The sequence below is a fragment of the Melozone crissalis genome, unplaced genomic scaffold, assembly GCF_028551555.1.
Source record: "Melozone crissalis strain CALT ecotype California unplaced genomic scaffold, PUWL_Pcris_2 ptg000006l_1, whole genome shotgun sequence".
Lineage (NCBI taxonomy): Eukaryota > Metazoa > Chordata > Aves > Passeriformes > Passerellidae > Melozone > Melozone crissalis.
This window is the reverse complement of record NW_026535784.1, coordinates 42,113,968-42,138,450: the sequence shown is the minus strand read 5'-3', so window position 1 is coordinate 42,138,450 and position 24,483 is coordinate 42,113,968. Positions and strand designations below refer to the sequence as shown.

Genomic DNA, 24,483 nt, shown 5'->3' with positions numbered 1-24,483 from the left:
ACCCTGCTTTTTAAAATCTGAGTTGCTGTTTTTCTGGCAGAACTGAGGAAGTTGTTGGCTTCCAAGCTGCACAGAACACCTTATTGTTCTGCTTGTCAGCTCCGATGCCGGGATCATTGCCTGCACGCTCCAGTGCACCTCTCACAAATTATAGCTGTACCTGTATGCAGGCTCAATTAGGTTTGTTTGTGTACAGGGGAGCTGAGACATTTCAGTGCTGCCTCTGCCAGTGCCTATTCCCAACACTCTGACATGGAAAGAAAGAAGAAAAAGATTCCTTTTCACAAGAGAGAGCAGAAAAACTAGAAAGGAGACCTGCAGTAATGCTGGTCACTGCTTCCCATTATACTATCTACAGAACAGAAAGATCCAGGGTAGTAGCAAGGGCTTGGGATGTGCACAGGCAACTGGGAAAGCAGGGAAGGGGCACCAGTGATATTGTGGGGAACCCAGGCCAGACCTTTAGGGCCAGAGAGAGGTTGGGAATAGAAGCAATAAGCTTGAAGTTGATTTATAATCATCTGTCTGGGTTTTTTTTCCTTACCTCTCCTCCCAGTTAAAGAATGGGACAACAAATTAATATTTCTCTAGTTTTCTGGTAACCGAGGTCTTTAATTTTACTCGTAAGCTGAAAAAGCAATGAAAAAAATATTTTCAGAATGAAAATTTGAACCTTTAGGTTTCAAAGGCATTGAGATGAAATTTTGGCTTATCCTAAAATATGTTATTGGGGCAGAGGAAAACATGGGATCCAACCTAATTCAGCTGAATTCATGTGTGATCACTTGAGACTGAATTCTCTATTACATTTAGCTGCATTTGCTACCAAAGTTGAATCAATCTTGTTTTTTCTTTTTTGTTTAATAATTAAAGTTTATGGTACAATTATGCTCATGTTGTAACCTAGATAGTTCCCACATGTGGATGTCTGGCTGTAATGCTATTTCTAATAAATTTGGACTCCTTTTTATTTTTCATTTCTTACTATTTAAATGAAAATTATTTCTGATATAAAATAGTTCTAGATGTTGAAGAAAAGGCACTAAAAATGACATATTGAATGTTTGAACATTTGATTTCAGTAAATACTCATGGGTTTGGACAAATTAAACAAATCTTGACAGAAGATCCATGAAATATTTTTTATCTAGGTGGTGAGAGATGCTTTTAATTTATATAGTAGGACTTGCCCTTAAAATGTCTTTTACAGTTAAGGTTCTTATGTCACCTGTATTTATGAATTATTTGAATGAAGGGGAAATCAACCCGCTCCTTAACATGTGACTGAGGGGAACATTTTTCCACCAGACTATGAAAATGTGAAGATAGTGAAGAAACAGATGTTGGAGCAAGGAGGTGATTATTATGGCCAGCAGGAGGACAGGGGCTACAGATGTGCTACTGAGCCTGAAACCTGCATTTTCATCATCATGCTTGTACTTTGACTCAGTCTTCCCTGCTGCTTGAGCTACAATGCAGCTTTTGGCAGATAGAGTTTGTTCTGTTAGAAAATGGGGGTGGTGACCTTCCAAGCTGGAATTTCAGATTAACACCTTTGGAAAGGCAGCAGGAAAACTGTCCTTAGTTTCAGCTGTCAAAAATGAAAGGCATGTCAGTCATGATACATACAGGCACACACAGTTCTGAATTGATCTCTGGTCCTACTTAAGAGTAACAAGCAGGTAACAATGCACAAAATGCTAGGAGATATTTTACATTGAGGTTTAATGTTGCTTTCCTTCAATAATGTGTATGGTAAAGAAAGGTGCATAGTAACTTAAAACACAGGCATAAAAAAGATATTTATTTTCTCATTATTTCTATACAAAAAAATCAGTGGTGAAAAAGTTGAATACATATAACTGTCTAGCACTTTCCCAAAAATAATTCCCCTTCTATTTCAGTTTCCTTTCTCTCTGCTTTTCATAGACCCTCAGTAGTTTTTGTCCCTGCTATTTTTCTTTTACCTCAAAGCATGGCTTCCCTGCAGAGAAAACAAATGAAAGGAGTTTTGCCATTGATTTCAAAAAGGACTTGATTTGACTCTAGATCATCTTCCTGGCCATCACAAAAAAGAGTAAGGGCTGAAACACACAGTCTAGGAGCTTTTATGGAAATTCAGGGCTTTATTCTGAATGCACTCAGGTGCAGCATTTCACAGGAAATTTCCAAAGGTTCAGCCAGATGATAGAAATCAAAAGTACAGTCTCACAGCCAGTCTGACCACTTTGCCTGAGACTGAAAATCATGAAGATCTGCTTTAAGCAAGGCTGATCCCAACAAGCGCACCAGGCCTTTGAGGTTAAATGTATTGAAAGGCAGTCACTAATGTCACTGGAGTTATAGCAGGGATGTATTTATGCTGAGAGAAATCTGTGGTGCAGAAGTACAAAATGCCAAGCTCACTTGAAAGGTTTTGGGGCATGTGTGTGCAGATGGGTAGAAAGATGTGATTTCTTTCTGCTCTGTTTGGTATTTGGTTTTTTATTTTATTAAACTTTTGGAGTAGTAATTTATTCTATGCAGCATGTAGTGATATTTGTCATCCTTATTCCTTCAACTATTCCAAAATCAAGGCTTACCTGCTTTGGGTGGCACATTTCAGGTCACTAAATCGGGAAATGAAATGAAACTGGAAAGCCTGTAGAAGCAAACCACCAAGAAAAACTCATAAAGGAGTGCTATTATCAGAGAATTGAAGAACAAATATGGAAAAAAATATGCTTGTGTTTCCTATTTATCTGAGCAAAACAGTGACTGTGACCTACATAAGTTGTGGACAGGACAAGGTCTATTTGTCTAAACCCCAACCACAACATAGACACATATAGCACTTTCTTCAGGGCTCCTGAGGGAACACCTTATCCTGTCCACAGCAAGTCAGGCTAGAAGCTTTCATTTATAGATGCCAGAATGCCAGTAATTTTGGAAAGTTTTCCAGTTTCGCTCTGCAAGTGGAGCAAAATCTCTCCCATCACTGCAGAGACCATAGTAATTGTGTGTGCATGAGTATTAGCTTTGTTGAAGTACAATCTTCCTACCAAGGAGTGTCCCTTCAAAAAATGCCTTATTATTCTAAGGCAAATTCAAGGTGAACCCACAACCCTTCTTGAATGTGAGGGCAGAAACTAGCCCCAAAATGCAGATCAATGAAAGTGTCAATGAAGCATCTCAGAAAGAATAAGTCAGTTACACATTTTATTATTCATTGTGATCTCTCAGGGGTCTTTGCAAAATCATTGAATGAAAATGTGATCTGAGATGCTTGCCCTGGATGTGGAGGCAATATAGATTCCTTCTCTACATTGCCGCTGGCAGAGGAAAAAGCTGTGATGGAATTCATCGTAGACTTGAACCAGCTGATGTCAACAGCCCTACCTCTACTGACTTCCACACAGCCAAAGTGGTTGACCCTCATTTAAAATCTGCCCCAGTAATTCTGGTCCTTCTCCAAATCTGTCTCTTAATAGCAAGTGAGTTTCCTGAAGTACCTTCATCCATCTTGTGCCCCTCTTTCTATCTAATATTTTCCAGAGTAAGACATCCTATAGTAGAATACATTTCACTAGGTTAATTCCCCTGAGGTTTATAAATAATAAGTCACATAAGCACAGCATCTTATTTGCTGTATCTGCTTCATTTATTTCAATACAATTCAGTTGTATTTCACTGCATGGAAGCAGCAGAAAATAGCCTGCAAGTACCTAACAATACTCAAGACAGTACAAAAGATTGTACTGAGTAACAAGCTCAGCACAGCTCAAACATCCAGTGAAGCTGTGACAAAAGCCTCTCACAGACCACAGCTTACAGAGCCAACCTCCAAATTACTTCTTGGAGCAAGAGCCTTGATTGTCCCTGCAAAATAGAGGAGGAAGCAACGCTAAAAGACAGTTCAGCAGCTGGGCCCACTTATCAGGGTTTCTCAGTCCTAAGGCTGGTGCTTGCCATCCCTCTATTCAGTGGAGAGAAATGGAGTTGGCACTGGGGAAGAAAGCCTGCTAACAGGCTGGAAATTGACGTATAGACTGCAGGAATTAATTAAACTTCCACTGGAGCAGAGAGGAACCAATAGTGAGAGCTCTTGTGCTCTGCAACTAAAATTTAGCTGGGAGCAGAACACCAGAGCTCAGGTGCCTGACTCTAGGGTTTATTCAGTGTCTATCCCAGGCCCAACAGTGACATCATTGCAACCAACAGGACCTTAAAACCAGCGGGGGAGAACTGTTACTGGCCCCATCCCTTGAATCAGCAGCCTGGGAAAGCCCTCAGGGACACATGCTGCAGGGAGGGGGGCTGTGGAGGGCTCACTTGGATTGTAGCACTGACTGGCTCTTCTGCCCAAGCCTGGATTTGGGTCTGGTCATTACCCAGTAGTGTCCAAATCGCAGGCTCCAGCAGAGGGCACAGCCACCCAGCAGAAGCAGGGAGCAGGGCCAGCAGCAGAGGCAGTGCCAGCAGCAGGATGTTCCTGGGAGCAGAGATCACAGAATCACACAATCTGCTGAGTTGGGAGATACCCACAAGGATCATCGAGGCCAACTCCCAACTCTGCACAGGGCCATCCCCAAGAATCCCACCATGTGCCTGAGAGCATTGTCCAAAGGCTTCTTGAGCTCTGTCAGCCTTGGTGCTGTGACCACTTCCCTGGGGCGCTGTTCCAGTGCCCAGACACCCTCTGGGTGAAGAATGTTTTCCTAGCATCCAATATAAACCTCTCCTGACACAACCTCAGGCCATTCCCTCAGGCCCTGTCATTGGTCACCACAGAGAAGAGATAAGTGCCTGCCCCTGCTCTTCTTCTCATGAGGAAGCCATAGACTGCAATGGGCATCTCCTCAGTCTCCTCCAGGCTGAACAGACCAAGTCTCTTCCTCCTAAGGCTTCCCCCTAAGGGATCCTCACCATTTCCATTGCCATCCTCTGGACACTCTCTAACAGCTCAGTGTCTTTCTTGTGTTGTGGTGCCCAAAACTGCCCCCAGCACTCAAGGTGAAGCCACCCCAGTGCAGCGCAGAGCAGCACAATCCATTCCCTTGCCCAGCTCTGTCTGATGCCTCCCAGGATGGTGCTGGCCCTCCTGGCTCCCAGGGCTCAGTGACTCATATTTAACTTGCCATAGACCAGGATCCCCAGCTCCCTTTCTGCAGTGCTGCTCCAGCTTCTCGTTCCTCAGTCTGTATGTACATCCCAGGTGCCAAATTCAGAACTTTCCCTTGTTGAACTGCAAATGGCTGGTGAAGTCTCAATGCTCAGAACTGGCTCCTGCCGACCCCAGATGCACCCTAAGAGGAGCTGGGGTCCTTTTCTAAAGGACCTGGTCCCTGCTACTTCCCAGAGAGGTGGAGCATCTGTTATTAGCACCACAGCATATGAGCACCTGGTCTGGGCAGGTTAAAGGAAGGTAGCACAGCCAGAATGTTGCAGTGGGATTTTTTGGTGTTTTTTTTGTTTGTTTGGTTTGATGGGTTTTTTTCTTCATTGTTGTTGTTGTTTTGTTGGTTTTTTTGGTGCAGGGAGTTGGGGTTTTGGGTTTTTTAGGGTTTTTTTGGTGAGTTTTTTTTTTCCAGTGTTACGTTTGATCTTATTTTGAATATGTGCATCAGGCAGGCTTCCTAAGCTGGCAGCTGAGGTTTGCCATTTCTTCCCACTAAACTCAGGTTCTAGATTCAGGTGTATTTGACAGTTACCTGGTTAGAGATTTGCTTCCCTTGCAAGAAACAGAAAACTCACCAGCTCTAACCTGTAACTAGCTTTTCTGCCTAGTTCAACAGGGAGCCGTGGGCCTGAGGTGAAGTGGGGCATGGAGGCCCCTCCTGTCAGAGCTGGGACAGCTCTGCTTCCTTTCCCCTCTATTAGCCTGTTCAGCATTTCAAAGGGACCAAAGCAAAGGGAGGGCATTCCTCCTTTTCAGCCAACACATGAGGAGAAAGTGATAAACATCCTTCAGGGAGTTACAAATCAGGAGATGTGCCTTCCTTGTGCAAGGGAGAGCTCAGGGACCACTTCTTCCTGTGATGCCTCCCAGGGCTCATTTTAGCTTTGTGTTCTCCCCAGTCAGGGCTCTCCCTCTGTGGCATGATTGAAAGCACACTGGAGCTTTCTGTTTGTCTCAGTAGAGCATCATGGCAGATGCAATTGCCATCTTATACAACATGACAGCAATTAACACCTAGCTACAGCACTATGGCATCTAGGTCTTTCTTCACTGATGACCACAAATCACAGACAAGCATTCACACTATGAACACTATGAATAGAGCACATTTTAATTATGCAGACAATGTATGTAACAGATATGCAGCATAACAATTATGCTTTGGACATAAACACTTTCCTTTTAAGGCTTTCCCTACATTTAAGCCTCAGTAATGAATTAAGCCATCTGAATCAGCTGTGATGGGAGAGTTTTGCTCTTTAGAGAGAAAATGAAGCAGAGAGTTTTGCTCTTTAGAGAGAAAATGAAGCACAGAAGTGACTTTTCAGAAGCATCTTGGAAACTCTGCCACTGACCCATTTAGGCTTAATGAATAAAACCCATAAAGTTCACAGGTTTGGCATGTAACCATAAATTGTGTTTGCACATGCCTGCTTTTGGGGCCTGACAGAAGCCCAACAAATACTCTGTTGATTTCTGTAATAAAGAATCAGCACTTTGACCTTCAGAGGTCATGCCATGACACAAGTTATAAGAGGCAAGATATGAAATTTCCTGTCTTCTGGGTGTCGATTTGAGCACATGAGGGGTTCAGATAGGAAATACATTGATTTGCTGTCCTTCCTAAGGGAGCTAGTGAAGAGCTCCATATGAAAATGCAAAGAATCTTCCTCTGGTCAGTCCTCGTGCTGATTAATGCTCATATCTGACCTATCCATAGTCAAACCTTCATCCAATAGTCATATAAGCATGCTGGAAAATTCATCTCTCTTCTTTGGACTGTCCTGGACAAGGGAGAGAAAAATGACAGGGAAAAGTATCTTGGGATCAAAGACAGTGGTATGTTTCTGTATCTTCCTATGGGAAGGTAATTCTTATCCCTGGAAGGATCTTTCCCAATATCTGGAGAAAAACCCCATAGTTCCATATTTTGTCACCCTTTTTTCATAGTCAATATTACTTAAACTGATATAATAATGCCCTACCTTATGTCCATATGACAACTTATATATCTCTCTCACACCAAAACCCTGAAACCCCTCCTTTCCAATCGAGAGTCAAACTTTAAACAGAGCCCTCTCCCACCCTGAGCACAAGTTAACTAAGCTGAGCAAACCTGAACCTATCCCTTTCTGATCAGAATAGTTGGCCCAGGGCTAATCTATTTCAAGCCCTCTGCTTCTCTGAGTGAGAAGTTGTGTCTGCTGTAAGCTTGCAATGCTGTGGGCTTATCCTTGGACAGCACCTGGCTGTAGCAATATGCATTTCCCAGTTTACAGATTGGTAGATAGAGGACCACTGAAGCCGGAAAACAAGATTGAAACAAGCAGATAGCTGGAACTGAGGAACAACCTGTCTGCCCAGTAATGTACAAAACCCAGAGAGAGCTGACACCTCACACTTTAGCACCCTTGCCATACTTAGCAGGTGGTCTTTCTTCCCTGCCCATCCCACAGCCCCTGGAGATGTTTCAAGAGTTGGCCACTACAACTTGCTGGCTCACTTGGCCCCTTTAGAAGAATGCAAGGGAGCATCCCAGTTCCAGCTGTACCACCAAGCACACTACTCACCCTTTCTATGGGCCACACCTGACCTTTCAGGGAGCCAATACATCATTGTACAAGCTATTTACCTTTCTTTTTTTAGATGAATTACCCACCCACTGTAATGAGCAGCATCAGATGATGGAGGGGCCAAGGGAATGACAGGATTGCAGAAGCAGGGGGGATGCATGACCAACAGGAGAGCAAGAAGCAGAAACTCCCCTTCTGTGGCAACCAGGCTGGTTCAGCCCTTCCACCCAGGCAGTCTCTTCCTGCCAGTGTGGCAATCGGTTGGAGTGCAGAGAGCAAGATGACATGTTATTTTGGAACACTCCCCAGATAGCATTCATCCTCCAAACAACTGTAATCCTCTGGCTCTTCTGTTGGAATGCAAACAGCTTGAGGCACACAGGCATGGTTGTGTGCCCAGCTGCAGGTGATTGCATCCATGGGTAGGTAGGCTAGGGTATCTAGCACATTTCTGGGGCTGGTACAGAGGACATGAGATTTAGGGGAACAGCTGCTGGAGGCTAAGAAGAATACTGGAGGGTATCTCAAATAGCAGTACCAGACACCTACCTCTCTGAAAATGAGTTGAGACTGAAGCAACTTATGTTAAGGGTCCTCAGTCATGAGGGAAGACAGCTCCAGCTACACTGATGAAACTGCTGGGATATAGGATACCCCAAGGCTTGAGTAGCAGGGGCAGAGACTGCTCACAGACTTCCCCAAACCTCTGAAACAGTGACAGCAGATTTAACATACAGTTGGGTACAAAAACTTACCCTTGACCCCACTGACTTCCTACAAAAATTCTTGTAGTTGTATTAGCATCATAATTTCTTCTCCTTTCTTCATGTATTCCATCTAATGCTATCATAGACCACTTTTTTATGCCAACAAAAAGTACTTATGAAGCCAAAAAATACATGTGCAGAAGATGTTCAAAGATGTGTTTAAAAATTAAAAGAAGCCCTTTAAAAACAGCTTTTGTCTGTGCAACTGTTTCTATAAAGCATTTCTTTCTTGTACTTTAAAGTGCATGCATCTCTAAAATGCAAAGTAAAGTTCTTTTCTATAATATTTTTGCACAGATTCCAGATGGCACAGAGCAAGTGACTTTGCTATTGAGAACTAAAGGTTTTAGAGGAGGTGACTATAAAGATTTCTTCATCTTTTGCACCCCCTTCCTCATTGTCTGCAGGGTTTCGTTTGACTGATGAAGTGAAAAAACAAGAGAAAATCTCAGCAATCATTTCCCATTTTCAGTCTTGAAGAATCAGCCAAAGCATTATTTGAGGCACCATTACTTTTTTGATAATTCCCTAAAAGTGAATATGATCAAATAATTGTATGGTTAAATGTCTCATTATAACATGGAAGAGCGAGATCTTCTTTTTCCCCTTTTTAATCAGTGAGCCTTTGTGCATACCTGTATGATCTCAGCAGCAGCAGGAAGATTATGCAGCACACCTATGACTTAGTCCTGTCCTTCATTTTGGTAATCTCTACATGGCACTCGTGTAGCACATTCACATTTGATCTAATAGCAGCAGTAAGTAATAATAACCTTAACAGATAAACAATAATTAACAGGAATTAATCCTGGTCCTGCTGTGAAGGAGCCCAAGTGATAATTTTCATCTTCAAACACGTAGCAAGTGGGCACCATTTCCAAATCCCATCTCTGACTCCATTACCTCAGACAGCAAGTGTGCCACCACATCTAGTCCCTGCTGAGAGCAGCAGGTCTTTCCAGAGCCACTGCAAGATACAGCCCAAATCTCCGCAGCAGAATTGCAATCTGTTTGTACTGCAAGCTGAAACAGTTGGGATTGAGCCTGTAAGCCATTTGGCAATGCCACTGTTGCATTATCAGGGTTTTTCTAGGGAAGGGAGTGAACTGATTTGTTCAGGAGTGATAGCAGTATCAGTTGCGTTGACTCTGGAAGCAGTTAAACCTGCACAGAGCAGAAGCAGGTGAAAAGTCCAGGCCTGTTTGATGACACTTTCCTAATCACAGCTGGCAGGCAATCTCACTGCTAGAGGGTGAAATCATGAAGAAAAAAATCCAACCACAAGATTTTCAGGGTGCCCAGTATTTTGCTCTGTGGCCACTTTATCAAAGCACCTGCCAGCTTTTTGCTTACTTTCCAAGATCGTGAAATATGCAGAAACAGGTTTTCAAGAAATCTAAACTATAAAAAAGCATGGAAGGTAAATATTGAAGTACACACACTTGTTGCTACGTTTACATCTTTTCACTCTTTACCCAAAATACAGGCATACCTACCCAGACACTGGCAATAACAGCACTAGGCATCTGAAACCATGTTTTCTGCTTCTGTCTCTTTTGTACTGTAATGTAAAATTAAAATAGTTTGTAGAATGTGATTGCACAGACCCCATTACTTCAACCATATTTTTCATTTTTAACTTGATTCAATTAAAAAGCAATACATAGGAATGCCAAGAAAATTTATGGAATATATGGAATATATGGAACATCAAATACCATAAGTCAGTTGCTATTCCAATCTCTGCCATAGACCTTTATCATGTCCTCAGCATGAAAACAGGTAGTTCAGCACAGGCATCCAGCTCCAAAATTATGTGCCCATATTTCAACTTTTTTGTCTTTTGCTTCTGCATCTTGCCTCCTTGCCTTACAAGACAGATTCTTTTTGTTGAGTTCTGAACAATGAAAGTCAATGTATTTTCTCTCCCATTTACTGATATCATCCTACTCAAGGTATTAGGGAAGGGAGGACACTGTTGGTGTTGGGCTTTCCCCAGCTTGTATGGCTGCAGCACCCCACAGGTCTGCAGATGTACTGGCAGATAATGCAGAAAAAGACTGGTGTCTTTTGCCTGTGAATGAATACCATCTGGGATATGCTGAGAACTGCTACTAGTGTGTGCAAAGATAGCGAGTACAAATTTGGTGATTTATATGGAAATGGCTGTAAGGAGGGAGATCATGCTGTTGGATTGTGCTTTATATACAAGATGTCATGTGATCTAAACCCACAGATATTTTCCACTTCTTGCCACAAACCACAGGCTAGAGCTTCAGCTCAAACTGAAGAACGCTTCTGGTTCTTATGGCTGTGGAGGTAGCACTGAGAGGGGCTGAGGAGATGAACCATGTTCAAGACAAGATAAAATTACCCCACTTTCAACAGTAAGTTTTTATCGAGCCAGTTTAAACCATTGCCCTGACAAGGAGGAGGGGCAGATTTCCATCTGAGCTACCCACAAGGGCTGCACCCTGGAGCTGCTGCCCAGGCCTAGCATGCATTCTGCAGCTAGCTCCTGCCCATCATCTAGGTAACTGGCATGAGCTGCACTAAAAATATTTCAGGAGAGCTCAGATCTAGGTGGCTTCAGAGCACACAGGTGACTTGTAAGCATATGATCAAGATGAAGTCCCTGGGTTCTGTAGCATGATAGAAGAGAGTACATTGAGACATAGACTATTTTACGGGCCTAAAGATGACACAATGATCCTGCTTTACATTTCTTTGTAACATTGTAATTCAGGTTAATGCTTACTATTAATTTATTATGTGCTAACACTTCCTGTGTACATAGGGTTGCTTAGACCTAGCATGCAATTCACTCCAGCAGCTCCCCAGCTGCCCATGGTTGAGATCAGGAGAAATGCAGTGGCACAATTTGCAGGCCTGAGTTATAAGGTAGACTTGGGCTGGACATCAATGCCCTTTGTCCATTTTTGGTTCATTGTCTGGCACTTGATGAAATCTTTCTCTATGTTAGGACCATTCATTCCTGATGCTATCTCCCATTACCTTATCTAAGAGCATCACTGATTTGTTTCTAAATGATGGGGTTTATAGAAGAACCCAGTTTTCCATGGCTTCTATTATTGCATGTTGCTTTCGTTTCAAGCATGCCAAATCACAGATTGAGAGATTAAATCCTTTGATGCATTAATTGATACAGCTGGAAATAAGCTCTTGAGCACATAGGCCTCCTTCAAGTCTTTGTGTGTTTTAGTAATCGATGTCACATTTAAATCACAATGTCAACTCTCATTGCCACTTACTATACCTTATGTTGACTTAAGCAGTATAGCATCTCATTTCCCAGCAGCTGCTAAGAGTTTAGTTAAGACCTAGCTATACATCAGCAAGACAAACTATTCAAAATTACTTCTTGCAACAATAGAAGCCTAATGGGTTTTGCAATAAATTAACTCTATGACACGGAGGGAAAAGTATTTGCTTAGTAGCAGCAATGATAATGGTTACGTGCCCAACCTGATTAGAGAGTTATCTGTAAATCCTGAATGAAGCTGCTTGCATTATTCAACCAAAAGGTCTTGGGTAACAGAAACAACATAAACATATATCTGGTAGAAAATGTATAATTTACCTGCTATGCCTTCTACACAGCCTTAGGAGACATGCCAAATAAAAGGAATTAAAAGCAATGCTCAATAACTATCCACTTACTAAACGAGATGGGCATCCCATAAAAAACCACAGCAATACAGAGGTATGCACATGAACAAGCACAGAGGGACTAACATTGTACTCCCTGCCTCCTGAGACCACATAATTCTCCCCACCTCCTTTCTCCCAAGAGACATTTCCTACTTTCACTTCAAGTTTGTGCTGTTCTGTGAGAACTAATTAAATTACTTCAAAAATGGTTACATAAAAGTTATTTTCCTTAAAAATACACTGTATGTTTTTGTTTACTGTTCTTGACTGTGATCAGTTTAATCAACTAGAAGCACGTCTTACAAACTCCTCAAGGCTAAGAAGGTTTTTATGCTCTTCCATTGCTCACACAGATTTTGCAAGTGACCCCAAGCTTGAGGATTAACATGTAGATAGTAACATGCTAGGGGAAATTTTCAGGTAGAGTAGGACAGGAAAGGAAGTAAGATTCACTGCAGATTGTTTAACCTATGCAGAAGTTGTGAGAGCTATGGAAAATGTGGAAAAGTCCCCAGTGAGTTTTTGAGACTCACATGAATCTCAGTAGGATTTTGTGTTTCCAGGCTGTTTATGTATTTCCTGAAACTGTTACAATAAATTTTCAAGTCTTGATGTGACTTGAACTTGCACTCTGATGAAGTCTACCTGATGTCTTGCACTCTGCAATGAAGGCTGAATGCCACTTGGATGCTTTGCGAGTCTGGTTGGTAGCTGATCTCCCAGGTAGACAGAAACCCTGCAGGGGCAATAGTCAACCTCATCTGAAGCCCCATGGCCATACTAACCCTAAAGGAGCCCTTGTCATAACATTTCATAACTTGCAGGTTCATCCTGTGCACTCCACCAGCTCTGACACCAACTTTAGGAAGCTGCCAGTGTAAGGGAGCAAGTCTTCAGACGTTGGGGCTAATGTGCCAATGAAAACACGACTCTGAAGAGCATGGTAGCCCAACTGCAAGCAGGATCAGACTGGTTAGATGTTGATGTCTCAATACTTGAGGGCTCTCTTTTTTCATTTTCTCAGCGCTTGGATTTAATGATACTAAAAACTTCCATGTCAATGAGAACTGAAGTCCAGGAAAGTCAAGAGAGTGCTGACCTTGCTGGACCTGCTTGCTTACACTGGCGTCTTTGACCCTGTTTTCCTCCTGTCTTAAGACTGCAAGTTTAGTGGGGGCTGGGACCACTCTTTTAGCTCGGCTTGTACTGCAGTGCACGTCCAGGATGTTGGAGTCGGAAGAGCACGGCTGGAAACATCAGCAAGTGTCAGATGAGACGGGAAGGAAAATTAAGGCTACATAATCACCGTGTGACCCAACTGCGAGAGCGGCTCAGCAGGTGATGGTTAGACTTAGGGTCTCTGTCCCATGCTCCACCAGCCCCATGCATACTGTAACATCCAAAAGCGTGTCTGTGCACCGCAGGGAGCTCGGGGCAGCCTGGCTGCAGGACGGTGCCCCTCTCATGGGGACACCCAGCTACAGTCCCTGTCCCCGCAGCAAGCGGGACCCGGCTGGGCAGGGGGGCCGAGAGCCCACTCCCGCGGGATGGAGGCAACCGCAGCAGGTGCGCTGGGGTCTAAATGCAAAAAAGGACATGTCGGGGGTGTGTAGGCTTCTTCTGGGGGAGGGTATGCGTCTGCCCTTCTGGCTAAATTCGAGCCTGTGCTTTTTAGTTGCCGGCTGGCCAGCAAGGGCACGCAGGGCGCTGCGGCATGGATTCACCACAGGGGTGGGGGCTTCCTATTTTTGTAGCTATTTTTGACAGCCTGCGGTGTGTGTGTGGGGGGGTTCCTCCCTGCCATGAGCGCAGCCCCGGCGCAGTGCACGGAGGAGCGCCAGGGCTGTGCGAGGGGCGGCGGGGGGCGGGTGTCCCGGGCGGCGGCGGCGGCGGCGGGCGGGCACTAAGACCGCGCCGCCCCCGGGCGCTGCGCGGCGGCCGCAGAAGAGGAGGAGACCGGCGGGCCCGGGAGGAGAGGCGCGGAGGGGAGCGGAGCTATGTTAAACCCGGGGTACCGCTGAGGCGGGGCGGGCCAGGCCAGAGGCTCTCCGGCGGCGGGCGCGCAGGGGCCCGGCTCCCGAGGCGGCGGCAGGCAGCATCTCGGCGCGGGGAGCGGCTCCGCAGCCACCGGGCCAATGAACATGTCAGTGTTGACTTTGCAGGAATACGAATTCGAGAAGCAGTTCAACGAGCATGCGGCCATCCAGTGGATGCAGGAAAACTGGTGAGTGCCGCCCCCGGGCCCCGCCGCCCGCCCGGATCGGGGAGGCGCTGAGCCCATCCGGGTGCGCGGGTTGCGCCCGGCCGGCGCGGTGCGGCTCGGCTCGGCTCTGCGCCGCCGTGCGCGGGCACACGGGCGCTGCCGCCGGAGCTACCTGCGCGCCCGGGCGGGGTCCACCCCGCCGGGTTACACAAGGCCGGAGCATCCCGCCGCGGGCGCGGTGCGATGCGGGGCCCGAGCCCCACCGCCGCTCCCTCCCGCCGCGCCCCGGCTGGCCCGGCGGCGCAGAGCCGCACACGTGCCCCGGCTCTGCCCTCGGCCTCCCTCGCCTCCAGCCCTGCCCGACCCTGCCGCTCCCCGCGCTGCAGTCTCGTTCAAACAAGTTGCGCGTTTGCCCGCGCTCCCCGCGGAGCCCCTTTGCCTTCCCCCTCCCCTCCCCCAGCTCGTATTAAACTTCATTTGCAGCCATGCGGTTATTAACTTTCCCGGCGTGTGCGTGCGGCCGGGGAGCCGGGGCGAGCCGAGCCGCGGCGGCACCGGGCTGCGCATGGACTGTCGGGGCTCCCCGGGTGGCGGCGGGCGGCCCCGCAGAGGGACCCGCGCTCCCCGGCTGGCCCGCCGAAGGGGAGTGGCTGTGCCGGCAGGCTGCTCTCTGCAGGCACTGCCCCGGGGGCATCCCCGGGCCTTGGCCGGTGGCAGGGAGACGAGGATGGGGAGAGCGCCCCAGCTGCCCTTCCCCCCTCCGCGGGGCCCTCTGAGCTGTGCTCTTGGCCGGCATCCCTCTCTCGATGACACTTGCCCACCTTGCCCCGGTTCTTGTCCTGGCTTTGTCCATCTGCACAGGCCTTGTGTTCACAGTCTGCCCCCACATACCTGTGCCTTGCTGGTGCACCGTCCCTGACCACCCTCTCCTAGTGCCCAGTCTAGCCCTTTCTGCTGCTTCTGTGGTCTCTCTCGCCAGCTGGCCCCCAGCTTTTGCATTGCCCGCGTGTCCTCCCCTGGCAGGGCTGTGTGCCCTTTTGAGCTCCTGAGCGAGGCCCTTCCCCATGGCACCCTCATGGGACAGTGGTAGTATGGGACTGCCTCTGAGCCCAGGCTTTCGTGTCTACATTTGTAGGGCAGAGTGGTCCAGGATCCTAGGTGGATCTCAGCCAGGGATGTGCTAGAATCCTTTAGTGACTTGTCTGGGGAATTTTAAGGGCAGTATCATTAAAATGACCATTTAAGTGCATGTATGTCTCCCTCTGTTCTGTAGGTGAGCTCATCACCTCTTGAAGAGTGCCTGGTGTCACTCATGTTTCAGGAGAAAGGAGACCACATAGATATTCTTGGGCTGGGATTATTGGGTGCTTCCCATTCTGTCCGTGTTCCAGAAGAAAATTGGCATCAGAGTAGGACATGCTGATGAAAGAGGATGGAGGGGGATACATGAGTATATATAATAACCCAGGAGAGATACAGTTTATTTTAAAGAACATGCCTAGCAACTAGCACTCCAGCATCTTCTCCTTGACTCTCCTGTGCTTCATGATTTGACCTTGGGAACATTACATAACCTCTCCTAGGCCTCAGTTTCCCCAGCAAAGAAAGACCAGGGGAGTGGGGGATAATAATGCTGAAATGTGCTTATGAGGTGCTTGAATTACGTAAGTAATATTTACCGAGTGCCTTGAAGATGTCAGGTACCACATAAGTACTAAGCAGTGTTATTGAAATCTCTCTGGCAGTTTGATGTGCTGCAGAGGTCGTCAGCTGGGATTCTGCAACGCTGGGCTCCCACTGTCCGAGTTCAGAGGAGGAGACTGTCAGTGTTACACTGCTGCTGTACAGCTAGAGAGGCACAATCATACATGTCCACATGCTTTTCTGTCTGGTTTCACCTTCTCTGAGGAAACTGATCAATTAATGTCTTTGATTCTTGTGAAAGTGAAAGAGAATGATCTTCCTGTGTCCTGGGAATGTTTTTGGAAATTAAATAGAGCTGCAGCCTCTGAGGTCTCTGTTGTGGCAGGCTTTTCCTGAAGATGCTGCTGAAGACTTACAAGTTTCAGGTTAAATTGGGCATTTTTATCTTGAAGAAACACTCTTGCTTAATGAAACAGGTCCTGTTCAAGTGTATGGGTTTTGCAGGGAGCTGAACTGGTAAAATATAGCAGATTTTTTTTACTTCCTTGAGGATGACTCAATAGGTCTGTGTATGCAGACATCAATGTCAGAGTACACAGCTCCTGCACTTTGTAGGTGTAGCCTTAATGTACACATCCTTAACGTAAGAGCCATCAGAGATGAAGTTGTCAGGCAGTAGTATGTAGGGATAAACATGTTCCTTCTCTCTTGGAGCAGGAAGACAGACTGGGGGACATGCTTAAGGAAAGACTATGGCTGGATTTTATACTATAATTGTTATTTAAATCAGGGTGCCATACTATTACAATGTCTAACATGAAGGTAAACAAATTCTATAGGTGTGGCATTTGCTATTTTACTCATCTGAGAACTATGTCTTGTAACCTTACAACATGCACACACACAAAAAAGGCTGTAGGGTGTTAGGTTGGCTCTAAGGAGTTGACCCTGACTTTTGGATTTTGAAATGTCTGGCTAGGTTGGATATGAAGATGTCAAGTTTGAGGATGGATATGAATCCTTTTACATATCCTCTTGAGTTCTGAGCTGGTTAAAGCACCATCATGCCCTTTTAATTAAAACTCTGTAAGCCTAAAGCTGGAAAAGCTTGAACTCAAAGCCTGGGGGTGGTGGCATACACCCCTAGGTACTGGTATGGTTGGTCAGGAAGGATCAGGTGCAAGGTCTGGTTCTGTTCAGCCAAGGCTTGCCCCTCTTTGCCTTAGTCCTTTGAGCCTGATGCAAGTTTCATCACTCCCTGGGGCAAGTGTATGTCCTCTGCCCTCACCAGTAGCTGGCATCCAGTCTTTTCTTTCCCATCCCAGGGCTTGTTTCCTTACTGCCATTTGCCCCTGAAAATCCCATCAGAGGGCATATTGGTCTAATGGCAGTGAATGAGCTCTTCCTTGCTTCGTTCCAGATGGTCCTGCTTCACTAGATGGAGAACCCCATCCTGAAACATGCATGGCACTGAGACCTCTTTAAAGCTTGGGCCTGGAGTAGCAGTGCTGTAAAGAGGCTGCTGGTTTTGAGGAGAAATGAATAGTCTGTTGCCTGATACTTATGAGCAGATAGGTTTCATGCCTCCTTGAATGCCTGGCTTTATATTTACGCACACCTTTGTGGTATAGCTCCCAGACTGCCTGGTTCTCATGCAGGGAGGCAGCTTGGAGACTGCAAAGATAGACCTGCAGTCTGCTGGTCTCTGATAATAAGAGCTGCCAATTAGTTGCCTTCCCTAAATTAACAATGGCAGGATTTCTGGAGGCTAATGAACAGCAGGTCCATTTACTCTCATGAAACTCCTTATACTTTGTTTTGTGGGAAAGCTGTTATTGATACATGTTTAAATATAGTGCCATCTAGTAGCTTTGCATTTAAAATAAAGTATCACTTTAAGATATTGCCATGTTGTACTCAAATCATGGGAGGTGTGATTTCAGCATGTTCAGGATTAAGTCAAATGTTTATTAAAATAATTGCTTAAAATGATTTCTCAAATCAAACTCGCTCAGCACCTCCTCCCAAACTTCTTCAAAGAGGGAAGTGAATGAAGTAAATAGTCTGCAAAGGATTTTTTTTTCTTTAAACTGCTGCATGAGAATTAATGCAACTCTAATCCTTTATTTCTTATGGGTAACTATATTTAATATTTGTGAAGAAAATTCACAAATGTTCTGTCAGACATGCAGCAAAAAGTGTTGTAGCACTGAGATCCTGATTCCCAGCTGCAGCCAGTGAGGCAGCAAAAAGCTGGTGGGCGCGCTCAGGAAAGGCAAAGTGACAGAAATGCCTGGATGGAGTAGTGACCGCCAGAGTCCTTCTCCATCGTGCTGCAGAGCACCAGGTTCAGGCAGCAGCACGAAGTGACAGTCGTTCCTGTTATAATTGTCTGGCCAATAATAATTATCTTCAGATGTCTGCTGACGAGGGGCTCGCCAATGGGGAGGCAGGAGGCCTGTGCTGACTGCGCTGAGATTATCTGGGAGAGCTGACGTCACACCGGGGCTTGCCTAAAATCACAGAAACTTTTCCTCTGCTGCTCCGCCGGCTGCTGCAGCGCTCCGGACATCCCTGCCCCAGCCTGGTGTCCGCCTGCCAGCTGCTGCCCTGGGCAGGCTCTCCTCACTCCTCTCTCTCTCATTCCTCTCCTGTTTTGCTTCCTAAAAAGCCAAGGTTTAACCCTTTGCAGCTGGCAGGATGCTTGCAGGTAGTACTGGGAGGAGGACGAGCAGGATGAAAGTGAAACTGGTTATTCCCTAAATATGCTGTTGGGCTCTGCTGCACAAACTGGCTGGTTTTGTTATCATTACCTGAAGTAATGCTTCAGTAACGAGAGAAGGACTGCTGGGAATTTTTTGGTATCCGACAACTCAATTCTGAAATCAACTCAGTGGACCTTGGATGAGGATAATTATTTATGTATTTGAAAGAAAACATCTCTGCAGGAAGTTATTTTTAACCTTTTGTTACCAAAACTTTTATGTGAAAGAGGCAGAAAATGGAGCCAGTGCTGGGAAAAATTTGTCCTTTGGTGTGATTTTCTTTCAAGTCAAAACTAGAGATAAATGTGGAAGGGCAGAGGGTCAGCTAATTTGGATTTGTAAATGCACTTGCCTTTTAATAATTCACACAAGCACTATCATCCTAGACAGGTTTGTTTCCTAAATGCAGAACAAGCTCTTCTCATCCACTTAAGCTGCTCTTACCTCATGCAGAAATTAAGAGTGAGAGGCTGTGAGCGTATCTCTCCAGGCATATGTGCGTAGCAGCCAAAAACTGATGTAAATTACTTCGCCCCCCCCCGCCCTGAGTTCTTGCTGGATGCCAAGTGAAGGATGTAGAGAGGGATGCTGCAGTCACCCTGTACTTTCTTCTGTGCTGCAGCAAGGACTCAAAGGAAGGATGTGAATTGGTTCTTTTCAACTGAGGGACTGTTTTACTTGAGCAGAATTCAATTGGCCCAAAAATTTAGCCTACCTCCTCCACATGTCATTCTCCAGACAGGATTTTTCCTGCTCTCTTCTGCAAATTGGCTATAAAGCTCACAGAGTCACCAGTGCATGGCAGAGATTAGAGAATCCCACTTCTTTGCCTTTCTTTCCTCCTTCAGGCCTTTCTGAGTCAAAAACTGATGTTTTGGACTATCACACGGTTTTGGCTCTTGGAAAATAAAAGGATGGAGTCTATGAGGAATAACAGTAGATGTCCTTTCAGAGTTCAGGTTTTTCTGTCTCTGTGGGTTTGGGGAAGAAAAATTTTTAAAATATGGTGGACACCAAAATGTCATCCTGGAGATAAAACATCAATGTCTTCTTGGTTCAGCCTACCACTGAAACATAGTCATTGGCCTTTTGTTTACTCTGTTCCTAGAGTTTGAATGTTTCAGTCATCATGTTGCCTCCGTGATTTTAAACCTCTTGAGAGTGACAACCTCTCTTCTACTTTGTGAAACACCACATACTTCTGGGAATAATAAACTTATAGGAGTGGAGCCAGGAGTAATATAGGAGCTTGCCATCATCTTCAGAAGTGAATATGACATTCAGGAACGTGGACGTTCCAAAACACTTTTTGGAAAGCTTTGTTAAGAATTTAAGTGCTTTTTCTTTTAATGGAAAAGAGCAGAGATTAAAACATTATTTTTAACTGTAAATTGGTCTGAAATATTGAATAAATTTTTCACTTGCTTAGGCTATATCAATATGTGAGATGTTTGTGTAACAAGATTACCTGTGTGGTGGTATCCAGTAAATTTTTTCTTAGCAACAGTTTTGTCAGCCCACTTGAGCCTTGCCCTGGGTTGGAGTGGTAGGGTTTTTTGTTCTGCTGTGCTGCCAGAGTGTCCCAGACTGCTGCTACTACAAGCTGTGCTGTTCCTGTGTGCATCCCAGCATCACATCTCCTGGGGCTTCCAGGATTCACTGGGGAAGGAAGCTTCTCCCCATGGAGAGCTCTGCAGGGACACCCAGGTTAACGTTTCGCAAGCCATCAACAGTGCAGGAAACAGTGAGGCTGTGGCTGCACCAAGGCTAATAGAAGGAGAAAATTGTATCAGTTTGTGTGCAAGGTTTGCAAATATTATGATTGCTATCAGTGCCAAAGTAGCAATGGTACTGATACTGCCCTTCACGGTGTGCCTTGTACTATGTGCTCTGTTGCAAACCATCAGTTGCGAGACTCGTTTGTTGACTTTTGTGAGGACACAAACTTTTTTTGGTGTGAATTTTATTTACATACTAGGAGCAAGGTGGAAGGACTCCAAAAGCAACATGACCTCAGTTTGCCTGGAGAGGGGACCCAGGTCCCACAGAACAGACATGTCGTGAAATGATGGGCAGAGCTTGCATCTGCTGAGCAGTCTTTGACCTCCTGTGGGAAGAGCTGGTATTCAGAGTGGGGAAGAAGAGGGGGAGATGCAAGTCAGTGGTTTACCTCATGCCAGGGCAGTAGGGACCTTGCAGAGCACAGGCAGTGGTTTATGTGCTGCATGGCATGCAGGGGAATGATATCTCTGAGGATGTGGAGAGCCTGACTTCAAACTGAAGGCAGCCATAGCCACTTTTTAGAAGTTGGGCATCAGTCAGGTGCCTGAGTCCCATCATTTCAATGGAAATTAAGGACCTGTGTCATCTCTGAAAATTTCTCTTTGTTCCTTAGTTCCTCTGCTGTGAAATAGGGAATAATAACTTTCTGGGAATATTCAAAGTTGGCTTTCTGCTGTGTCGCAGAGATGATCCTGAGGTGGTAAGACCTGTATATAGCTACAATACAGCAGTACAGAAAACAATGGTCTTACACTATTGCTATGCGCCCTTACACTTTTATAACAGCAAAGAATACTTTATTCTTGCCAAGGATGTGGGGCAAAGTTTGTCTCCTTGATTGTGCTAACTGAGGACTGAGAAGCTGTAATATTAGAGGCAAGGCAGGTTATCATGGGATTAAACTGCAAAAATCCAGACCATTTCTAATTGCAAATTTATGAAAGGAACTGTCCTTCAAATAGTCCAGTTAAACTTCTGGCATCAACATCTGATGATAGCTTTTAAATAGAATTTTAAAATTTGTTAGTAATTAGTTTCAGTATGTGAAGTCTGCAAACTGAATAAAAAATGAATTGGACGTCATCCATGTTGTGAGTTCGTCAGATTGAATGTGTTGACTTTGGTATCTGATGGCCTCAGTTACCCCTGGACATAAAATTTAAGGTCAATCAAGAGTGTTATTAAGGCCAAATGTCTGCTCTATATGTCTTGAGCCATAAGTAGTATAAATACACCTGGAAAGAGCAATCCCAGGGAGTGCCAAATAATGTTTTAAGGGGAAGAAACAATGGGCCAAGTTAATTTTTGAAAAAAGGGGACTCTTATCTTTTGACTAATAAAATTTCCTGGGTTTCAGTTCTCTTTTTTTTTTTTTTTTTTTTTTTTAATTATTTAGAGCCATTAAGAACTACTTAAGATAGCAGTAAAACCCCCTAAGTATAAACAAAAGTGGGATGCCAAAGTTGTTGCACTGTGCCATTCAGATAGTGGGTTTATTAACAAATGTTTAGAAAGTCTGTCTTTTTCCTTATGTGGTTTTCCTTTTAGCTGTAATTGGGAATTTGCCCTCTAAGTCCCCTGATGTGGTTCTTCTGAATGCAGGTCCTCTGTAAACATAATTAGGAATTTTGTTGTTGCCAACATACATCATCTCCAGGCAGGTGAAAGCTATGGCTTTTCTTCCTTTTTGTTCTCCCTGGTGGAGCTGGCTGTCCAACTCCTTTTCCATGTCTTTGCAGGTCACGAGCAAAAGAAACATTAGTTATTAGCAGGACATTATGTAGACACCTTGCATTTCAATTCCTTCTTGTTTCCTTGCTCACCTTGGCTTGACAGCCAAGCAGAAAACTCCAAGCTGCTTTGTCCACCACATGAATGTCTATATGCTCTTGTCTACCTTGACTTTCACAAAGGCTTTTGCTTGGCTGGCACAGTAGCTCTGGGGCTGCCAGCTGCCCTGGACCCTGCTGCCTGGTCCCAGCTCTGGACAAGGATCCATCCTGTTCCATGTGTGCATGGCGTCTTCTGTGTTCATGAGCATCCAGCCCAAACCCAGCCAAACCCATGGGTGATTTCACTGCCTTTCCCAGGTAAAAGCAGAGGCTGTGGGGATGTGCTAAGGGGAACTGCTGATGACAGTGTGCCGCATTCATTTCAGACTCATGATGAAACAGGTTGTTTAGCGGGTAGAAGTATTTCAGGATGCATAATGTTGTCTTTACATTATTTTGTGAGGGTATTTCCCCATTATAGGCTTTCATAAAATACTGCTATTGGCACTGTCTGAAACAAAATACTGCCTAATTCAGCCTTTGATCTGACCTGACTGCTCCTGTGTGCTTAAATATCCTTTTTTGATCACACGTCTGATAAAGAAAATACTATTTTTGGTCACACAACAACTGTCTGGAAGTGACATTGCCTCTTGAAATGGCAGTGTACACAGATGATTAGATTATTTTGTTACACCATTATTTGGTGTTTTAGCACTCTGTAAATACTGTGGAATTAAATAGTTTTTAAAAATCTTACTTGGGAGTCTTATGCTAAGCAAAATTCCTTCTGGGCAAGGCACTGCCCATGGATGCAATGAAAAACTCTTGTCGTGCCCGTAACTTTGGGTTAGTTTAAGACTAGCACTCTAAGCAGACAAAACTCACTATTTTTTAAAAGTTTAGGCAAATTATTGCATGGACTGTCACAGCTAGATCTGTGCTGCTACATTACCACCATCTCTGTGACCCAGTGGGGAGTTTTGCTTCTGTTCCACTGGGGAGAGAATGGCTCCAAACAGCCAAAGACCATGAAGAAAAGTAATGTTATAGCACTGAAAGGAATCTTCAGTGTCCTTGTTCACTAACTTCTAATATCAGGATTGAAATGCATATTTTTTCAGTTTTAAGAAATTCACAAAAGCTTTCCAGCATTTTCCAAGAGCTCCTCTCCTATATCAGTGCTTAGATCATGGACAAATTTTAAAATTTTGTTTGAAAGGGATCAACACCAGCTATTCCTATTTTAACTCTTGGAGCCTGACTGTCTCAAGGCTGTTGTGCCCAGGATGATCACACTTTTTAGGAAATAAAGGAAAACATTTTGCTGAAAGAAAGATTCTGAAAACCAGTCCCCTGATGTTTGTGAGAGGTGGTCCTTGTGTAATGGTGCCCCTGAAAAAAGATGGTAGTTACAGTGGATGTGCTTCCCAGATCCTTCCAGATGTGATGTCTTTTGATCCTGCTTGGGATGTTTTGTTTAACGTCCGAGATTCTGGTATTTGATGATTACAGACAGTTTGTATTACTGTTCACTCAGTCAGGTCCTAGGAGCAGCGTGCAGGCACTGGTGATGGCATTTGTCTGACCACAGATGCCTGCTGTGTGAGGTGTCTTGAGTCATCAGGAAGTGGGCAGCTGAGAGAACTAAGTTTTATTGTAAAACCACTCCCTCTCTTACCAAATGTAGAGACTCAGGGAGCAAACTAGACCATAGTTATTTCTCCTGATCCTTCTTTCTTCTTCTCCCGCAAAATGCATTTTTCTCTTTTTTCAGGTACCTATTTGGTTTTTACTTTCTCCCACACTTTTCCCATTCCTCTTTCATTTTCTGTATATCTTTTTCCCCCTTAGGAGCAGTTAAGTCAGCAGCACAAGTGGCTAGGGAAGGTCCTGGATGTTTGTGCAGAACACCCTGCACAGTGGGAAACAGCTGGTGCATATTTTGGCGTTGGGCTGGTGGAGTTGGGCGGCATGGGCCTGGCCTTGAGCTGTCTCTGGCTGAACGTAAAAAACACTGCATCAGGGTAGTCCCACTGCCATCTTCTGATAAAATCACTTTGTTTCTGGAATAAAGCAATAATAACCAAGGAAGAGTTCTTGCTTGTACTTTTGCACAGCCCCATGGTATACTGGTATAAAAGGGC

General features: G+C 45.0%; 1 protein-coding gene across 1 annotated transcript in view; it reads left to right on the top strand.

Moving 5' to 3' along the window:
- Nucleotides 1-14,175: 14,175 nt before the first annotated feature.
- ELOVL6 (ELOVL fatty acid elongase 6) overlaps nt 14,176-24,483 on the top strand; it is a 77,029-nt gene continuing 66,721 nt past the window's right edge. The window contains exon 1 of the mRNA XM_054295578.1: nt 14,176-14,394. Coding sequence (XP_054151553.1) covers nt 14,306-14,394 — 89 coding nt within the window. The 5' untranslated portion in view covers nt 14,176-14,305. The remainder of the gene's footprint in view (nt 14,395-24,483) is intronic.